Here is an 8,837-nt window from a genome sequence, read left to right on the forward strand (position 1 = left end):
TAGAATTCAATTTTTATAATTATTTTAATTTCAAGAACTTTTCTTCCTATGTATATAGAGATGTTTAAAATAAATTGCAACAAGTGCAGCTAACACATGGCGGAAACTTGGAGGTTTGCAGATAACCCCTATTTTTTATACTCTTACTTATTGTCATTAGACATTTATGAAAGACCCCAAAAAATCATTTTAGAGTTGATATTTACTGTTAATATATTCGAAAAGAAAGTAATCCCTAGAGTATATAAAAATATCAGACGAAGAAGCAACTAGAAAATTTTAGAGTTCAGAACTTTGAATTGTGTGTCAAATAACTTGTAAAAACTGTACTGCAGCGATTTAAGATTGTGGCTACCTTAAACATCTTTCAAAGATAAAAATTTTTTCTTGTAGAAGTACTTTTTATTTTTTTAATATCTCAACTTTCAAATAGACTACATATATTGGATTTTGTTTGTTCTACTAATGAGCCTTAAAGATATTTTTAATAATAAATATATATAATGATAAAGTTATATTTCAACCTTTGTGCTTTGAAGTCATTCTATCTGCCTTAGCTGTAGCATCTTTTAAATGGTTATGGTACTCAATTAGAAAATTTTTTTGTTGTTCAAAAAACTCATTCACATCTTTAACAGTCGCTGATAACAATAGTTCGTCAGTACTATGTGATAAAGATTTAACAAAACCCTAGAAAAAAAAAATAAATAAAAAGAAATAAAGTTTAAAAAGATAAATGAAATATCTATACCTCAAAGGTAAAGGATTTATGTCCATTTTAAATCAATTTAGCATTATTACACAATTATTTATTTGTTTTTACTTACACTAAGAGGTCTCAATGACTATATCTTAAATTAGTTGAAAACTGGACCTCAATAACAAGCTGGGAGTCGAAATTGATTTAAAAAAGTTTCTATGATGTACTCATTTTCCATCCAACCCTGCCTTTTGTGCAATACGGACGCTTGGAGTAGTGTGATGTTACATATGATTGCGTAGGAACACACTACTGTAATCAAACTATGTACATGATTTAATGTTTTTCATCAATACATTAATGAAATAATAAATCTCTTCTTATATCCCCGGGAGAGCATTGCTTCCATCTTCTGGTGGTGGTTCTCTCCTTCTTCAACCTTGAAGTAGACTGTACCCACCGTCATCTTCCATGCATAAATGAAATCTTGAAACCACGTAAAATTCTCTTCAGTCACCAACTGAGGAAACTCCTCAGTGAGGACGTCAATTCCCATGGTTCTCATCATTCTTGACCATCATCTCTCAAAAGCAAAGCAGATTGTGACCTTGTGTGTCAACAGATTCTTAGAAACTACAAGTGGAGCATAAGGGGTTTATATTTAGGCCAAGGGTATGAAGCTTAGCCCTGAAACCCCCATTTTCTGTGAGGAACCATTTTGCTTGCAGCCGTGATTGTACTATAGGAAGTATTTTGTAAGGGTACTTCCTTTTGGTGTCATCACCCACCCCTCAATTCTATCTTCCCAGACAACTTGCTTCCATTTGTAGTGTTTCATCAATCTTAATCCTCAGATTTTCCAGAATTCCTATTGAACCTTCTCTCTTAAATATAAATTTAGTCATTTCTCCTCGCAGGAGGAGGTCGAGGGCATCACTCATGCTAGGACCTGTACTGCTTTACCTGAATGCTCTGATGTCACAATGCAGAGCCGTCCTCTGTACGACGGCATACGCCTATTTTCCTGCCTCTGTATGGGGTTTCGGAATCAGAAGTAGAAACTATGATTTTTGCATTTAATCTGCTTTTGTGGCTAAAGACATTTAGTTTGCTATATGAGCTTAAAATCATTTTTCTTTTTAAACCAATTACCCTGTCCAGTCTTTAATTGTAAGTGGAGTTACATTCTTCTTTCCTAGTTCTTTTATCTATGAAGTACAGATAGGTACTATATAAGTTTTATTTATAAGTGGAATACGAGAAATATATTTTATATGGAATAAATAATGAGCAGTACACATATATGTTTTTAAAATATTAATGTTACTTTCCAAGGCTTGATACACTGAATTTTCTCTAAATATGAAATTATTGGACTTGGTGAGGATGAGAAGTTTGAGTTTAAAAGTATATCACCCCCTTGATCCTATGAAATGAGAACCTGGAGTGGTATTCCTATAGGGAAAAATCTGTGCTCACCAGATTGTCTCCCATGAAATGAAAAACTATAAGGTTATTAAAGAACCTTATAATATTGAAATAAAGCGTCTCAAATCAAGAAAAGTCATAAACGAACAAACAGAACCATAATGTTAATACCTAAATAACAACTATTAAAATTACTTTAAAAACATAAATTTAAAAATATATAAGAAATTAACAATTATAAATACTACCTCAAACATTTCCATTTTATTTTTTGATCGAACTGCTAAGTCTTGGTCATACTCTAGAAAAACTCTAAAGTTATGGTCATTCCTAAAGACAGGATGAGCAGCTAGACGGCAAAGAAATACTTCATGCATGGCTACTGTCTTCTTAAATGTTGCTAAATATTCTCTGAAAAAGAGGAAATTAAGAAGCAAGTTTGTTTAAAAAAAAATTAAAACATACATGAAACATTTCAACACAAAGTTCACGAAGTGAGTGGTATTCTTAGATTTTAAAAAAATAATAGATATGCTTTTATAGACTTTAAAACCTGTAACAGCTCAGAAAACAAATTGAACTTGTATATACAGAACAGAAATAAAAGGGACACAACTCAAAGAGTTCTGCTTTTAATGAAACAATCACAGATTTCGACTTTTTTTTTTATCAAGTATTTTCTTTCCTGGTGGGGGCACATTACCGCCTAGGGGAGTGCCCCATGATTTGGGGATGACTGGTCAAATTTATTGGAAGTTTCTCTGGGCTAAGTCAGATGGACTTGCTGACCAACAATGAGAGCAGCTTCCCAAGCATGCTGGAGCGTGTGACTTAGGGTTAGGACTCTGCTCACATATTTTTTGGTTCTCAAAATACCACAAAAAGTCATGGATCCTTCTGAGGTACAATTTAGATATCGCGGCGCTACAAGAGGTTCACTGGACAGAGGAGAACTCATTAAAGGAAGGAAAATACACTATCTGGTACAGAGAGGGTGGTCATTATTTTTTAGGTACTAGATTTCTGATTAGGAATAGATTGCTTTCGAAGTTAAGGGATGTAATGTTTTTTGGTGATAGGATATAGCTGGCAATATTTCAGGGACGTTGGTTTAAAGTCGCGCTGATAAACATTCATTCACCAACCAAAGACAGTGATGAAGAGAATAAATGCGAATTCAATGATAAATTGGAGAGGGTTTTCGACAAATTACCGTGAGTATTATATGAAAATGATATTAGGAAATGCGACCTAAAAGATTGAAATAAAAGAAGTATATTATCCAACGATCGGTAAAGAAAGTTTGCACGAATGAGCAATGATAATGGAATACGACTAACAAAATTTGCCACCTTGAAAAACCTAGCAATCAAAAGTACTATGTTTCAACGTAAGTATATTCACAAATATACTTGGACATCACCAGATTCGCAAACGCAAAATCAAATTGATCATGTCTCGGTATAACATATATAGCAAAATGGTATAATTTAGGTGAGATCTTATAGCTGGGCAGAATGTGTGTCAGATCATGAACTAGTAATTGCGAAAATTCGACAAACACTTGATATAAAGAAGAGAAATGAAAACGGTTTCAGACCCAACAATTTCAATCTGGAGAAATTAAAAATGCCTTCAATTCGTGAACGAAATAAAAAATAGATTTGAACCTTTGGAACCTTTAAATGAGGATTATGAAGATATTGAGAGGTTATGGATAAGAATCAGAGATAATACTAAAGAGGACAGTAATTTGTGAAACACTTGACAGCATTTTGGATAGGGGAAATAATTTTCAATCTGATCAATATTGAATCAAATTAATTCTGTATTCCTAGTGGTCTGAATTAATCAAGGCACGTGGTGCAATTGGAGTTTCTAAAATACACTTCTTGGTTAAAAAGATCTGGGAAATTCAGGAATAGAGAGAGCCTCTACCTATCCCTGTTCACAAAAAGCCGCCAATGACGGATAGTAATAACTATCGAAGGATCTCACTCCTTCCTGTATGTTATAACATGTTTACGTTAATCTTAACTAGTCGAATCACGGAATACGCTGAAGAAATCATTGTAGATTACCAATGTGGTTTTAGACTAAATCATTCAACTATTGATCAATTTTTTTCATTACGTCAAATATTACAGAAAAAGTTGGATTACAACGGGATAGTTTTCTACTGATTTCAAGGCTTACAATTCTATAGACTGCCAGAAACTTCATGATATGATGATTGAACAGGGAATACCATAGAAGTTAGTAAATCTAGTACGGAGGTGCATGACCAAAACGTTTAATAAAGTAAGAGTGGTAATCATTATTCTGAGAAGTTTCCGAGGTTCCGTCGGGTATAAAACTCTTATCAACTTTAATCTAGCACTAGAATACGTTATTAAAAATATGATACATACCGAAAAGGGTTTAATTTTAAGAGGAAAAATGCCGATTCTTGGATATGCCGATGATTTGGTGGGGAAAAGGAAACTGTAAAACTAAATACAACTGCGTTGATAAATTCTAGTAAGGAACTAGGCCTCGAAATTAATAGAGATAAAACGAAATATATGGTGAGCAGTAGAAATGGGATTAATTTCGGTGATATAGAGATAGTAAGAAATAAATTTGAACAGTTAGATAGGTTTAAGTATTTAGGTTCTACAGGAACTAGAAAAACGAAATTGATAAGGAAATAGAAGCGAGGTTAAAGGCAGAAAATTCTTGTTATTTATTAATTTCGAAACTGCTTAGCTGGCACATTCTGTCCAAAAATTTAAAAGTAAAGATTTACTGAACTATAACCCTTTCCACTATTCTTTAGGGATGCTAAACAAGGCCTCTTACACTAAGAAGAGAACAGAGCCTTAAGATTTTTGAAAATTAAGTATTATGTAAAATATTCAGAAGGAAAAAGGATAAGTTAACCAGAGAATTTTATAAGTATGTATATACTTATAAAATTCTCTGGTTAACTGTATATTGTGCAAGCTTAAATTTTATCTAGTTCAGGATTTTGAGCTTGGTTCCAATGACTTTTTCCTTCATTGTTGAATTGTTAAGTGAAGAATAGAGTGGTTACTTATTTCTTTAGATTTTTACTAACCCTAACCATTTGTGCAAGTCCTTCCTCATTTTAACGACCGGATAAGTTCTGAACTAGGTCTCCTCAAGTATCCAACAGTTTGATTAATGCCACAGAAATCAAAGGTGCGCAAAACTGAACTGCCTAATAGTTTTCTGACTGTCAAACTGTTTCTTGGACAAACCTTATGTTCTTGTGTTATAATGGTTATTATGAATACCACTGCTAAGCCATAATGAAGATAATTTGTCGAGTATAGTAATCTGTCAGTTTTTAACTTGGAGAGAAGATTATAATGGAGGGGTTAAGCTGGTAGGAAAAGTGAAGCCAAAAAGGTGGACCTTGTGATGGATAATCAAAAAATTTTTTCTTGTGCCCACTCAGGTAGCAGTTAGCTCTGAAAACAAAATTGTATTTATAACCATCCAAATACTAGGTGGAAAATTCAACACAAAGTATAGGATGGATTCCCTCAACAAACAAACTTTTTTAATCCCCAATGTGTTTTAGTAATAGTAATAAATGGTGTATTGAATAAAGGAAATCAAATTCTAAGATATTTTAAAACTTTATTAGGAAACTCTGCTTGGAATAAAAAAAAAAATTTAATTGCATACTATTGGTGCTTTGGTATCAGCTATCATTCTGTCCAATGTGTTAAAAACTTATTTAATGTTGCTACTTTACAGCAGAACAACTAACTTGTTACATACAAAATCAGTGTTGCATTACACTGAAATCCAAAAAATTAATAGTTAGATTTAGAAATCAGCTTTTGGAGAATAGCAATAAAGGTTGTATGAATTTATTGTTATTCTGCAGTATATTGATAAGTTTCAACTTTTTTCCAACAACTGTTGATTACTTCCAATTAATACTTACTCTATTGAAACCGAAAACCTTAACTATCTAAATTAGGAGTACTATAAGTACCATGTTTTTCAAAAACAAAACTTTGCAATATATATTGTTAAAACATGTATTCTTACCGAAGGAATACAGAAGGCAGGAGGATAGGTCCAAGGTTGGATTTGAAAAAACAGCACAGCAAATAAGAAATAAGAAAATGGTCGCCCACCGTTGTTGGATAGAACTTAACACCATAAAGTGATTTGTAATTTGGTAAAAGGAAAAGTTTAGTGTTTGTTTGTCTGTTGAGCAAACATAAGTCGAAAGTGGTGATCCAATTAGAGTCGTGATAATGGTGTAGTGTGATAATAGTGTAGGGTGTTAACCATAACAACAGAAATATGGTCTGGAATGGTCTAATAGGTAAACTAACATGGCTCGGTTTATAAATGATCTGCCTTGTTGAAGCAGTGCTTGGAAAACGTAACCCATCAATTTACTGGTAACTTCCTCATAAAGATACAACATACTGCAATGGATGATAAGGAATTGGAAATATTAATAATAAAATTAACATAATTTTTATTAGTCTAATTTCTGTTGACAAGAATTCTATTGGAGATATCTTGAGCACAAGACCGATTATGAGTCATCAGCTATACTTTACAAAAGCTGTCATTAATTGCAAACACTGTTTATCATATTATTACAGTTATAGGTCATTTTTAAAGTTGTATATTAGTGCTTCCCAACAAGTATTCAGCAGCACAAGTTGGGACTGGGGGTTAGCCGCACAAGGTTCAATGTCATTGAGTTATAGTGGTCCGCTGACTACTATGAGGTGAGAACCACAGCTCTTGGCTTCCACTAACTCAATGGTGAAGTTATTGGCAGGCATGGGAATACTGTTGAAATAAAATTGGGCAAATTCCAATGGAAAATAACTTGCTGAAACAAAAAATTATTTAATGATTGGAGAAGCTGGTTGGGGATGCGGTCAGCAAAGAAAAACATAAATAAACAAAAAAAATATTTATTTATGCCGACATTTCTACCTGAGTTTCAGGTCTTCATCAGGGAGTCAAGCAGGGAATGTTGGCTAAAACTGAAAGAAATTATTTAGTTCATGTTTAAAATCCTGTCAAATGAATGTGGTGGATACTAAAGTAGACAAAAATTTCTGATCTCTAAAGTTGCATAATATTAAAAAAATAGTAAAATTTCACTTAACTATAAAGTGGCAGTAATAACACATCTTAATTCTTATGAAGTCAGCTCAGGGTGATTGTAGACAAGAGCCACTCTTCGGTAATATTACATGGTTTATTAATAGCACCAGTACTTATACATCAGACTACCTGGACTATATTTCTGTAGTTGATTGTTATAATCTACTTTATTATTACTGTTTTAATTAAGGCAACTTCCTCATGCTCAAGACATAGACAAATCCCTAACAGATCCTGTTCAGTTGAGGTTGGAACCTAAATGTGTATGAATGCGAATCAACTTAAGGTGTTAAGTTACAGCCCACAATAACAGAAATATAGTCCAAGAAATGTAATATGCAAGTGACATAAAATCTTGATTATTTCATACAACTTACGCTTCCAATTCCTGTTTCATCTTAATATACTCTTCTTTGGTAATGGTTCCTTCTCCTTCACCAAGTTTTTGTAATTTTTCTCTAGAAGCATCAAAATCTGGTCTAGGAGGGGCTGGTGGAATCTAAAAAATCAATGTCATACAATAAGAATGCATAAAAAAATTATCTGACCATACAATATGAACCTTTTTTACATACAATATATCCTGAATACTCTTCATTTTCTTCAAATCTATCATGAAGCCAAACAAACTCTTCATGTTGTCTAACAACAGTAAAATCAGTTTTTTGAAACTCGGGTAAAGCTGTCTAGAAATAAATAGAATTTCATTAAAAATTTAGAAATTAGAATTTAAACAATTTTAATCTAAAAATCTAACCTTAGTATGAACAGTAAATTTAACTTTATCTTTTTCACTCAGTGCATCAGAAATATCCACAACTAATGAATTATCAGATAAATCCACTGTTTCTGATCTAGCTTCCTAAAATAAATCATTAATAGGACTCATACGTAATAACAAAGAACATAATACAACAGTACAATTGCTTATTGTTTTATTACTTTTAAATTGTTAGTAACTTCTTCCATTCCATCCTACAAAAAAACAAAATTTAAAACCAAAGACTGATGCTAATAAATTCAAAGTGTTAGCTGAACTTTACCATCATTTTGACGCTGATTTTTTTTTTCTTGGTTTCATAAAACAGAAGTCCAAAAGTGAATAAGAAATAATATTTTAACTAACAAAATAAAATTGTAAAAGAAAAAGAGCAAAGAATTCTATGTAAAAAAAGCAAGTTAGCGATTTCCTAATTTATAACAAAATTTGAACTAGTGACAAATATTTATCAACATTGAATATTCCTCACTATTCACTTGTCCAATCCCAACCTGAGACAACCCCTATCAACAAGAATAGAGTAGCTGATAAACTCCAAGTGATTGGATAATGGATATCGATACTTCCAATGAGGTACAGCTCAAACCAAAGTGGATTGAGTGGCAAGGTTTAGAACTAACTGAACCAGCTAGTGTAAGTTAACGTAACTCATACAATTTACTACTACCATAATTCAAAAAAAATGTACTCAGAAATTTGCTGATATGTAACTTTAGATTTGTACCAACAATATGTGAGTTATTCTCAAATAAACTATCACTTTAAAAATCT

General features: G+C 32.4%; 1 protein-coding gene across 2 annotated transcripts in view; it reads right to left on the minus strand.

Annotated features, from left to right (window-relative positions):
• Nucleotides 1–8,590, minus strand: part of Snx6 (sorting nexin 6) — a 13,812-nt gene extending 5,222 nt beyond the window's left edge. Inside the window, exons 1-7 of one of the 2 annotated variants that reach the window (XM_067047886.1) lie at nucleotides 8,329–8,590; nucleotides 8,228–8,260; nucleotides 8,043–8,147; nucleotides 7,861–7,971; nucleotides 7,663–7,784; nucleotides 2,377–2,539; nucleotides 525–690 (exon numbers count right to left, since the gene is read on the minus strand). In XM_067047886.1, coding sequence (XP_066903987.1) covers nucleotides 525–690; nucleotides 2,377–2,539; nucleotides 7,663–7,784; nucleotides 7,861–7,971; nucleotides 8,043–8,147; nucleotides 8,228–8,260; nucleotides 8,329–8,334 — 706 coding nt within the window. In that variant the 5' untranslated portion in view covers nucleotides 8,335–8,590. The remainder of the gene's footprint in view (nucleotides 1–524; nucleotides 691–2,376; nucleotides 2,540–7,662; nucleotides 7,785–7,860; nucleotides 7,972–8,042; nucleotides 8,148–8,227; nucleotides 8,261–8,328) is intronic. The other variant, XM_014428477.3, reaches the window with a different exon arrangement.
• Between the last annotated feature and the right edge of the window lie 247 nt (nucleotides 8,591–8,837).

Source organism: Halyomorpha halys, unplaced genomic scaffold (assembly GCF_000696795.3).
Source record: "Halyomorpha halys isolate HHAL.00 unplaced genomic scaffold, Hhal_1.1 Scaffold33.1, whole genome shotgun sequence".
NCBI lineage: Eukaryota > Metazoa > Arthropoda > Insecta > Hemiptera > Pentatomidae > Halyomorpha > Halyomorpha halys.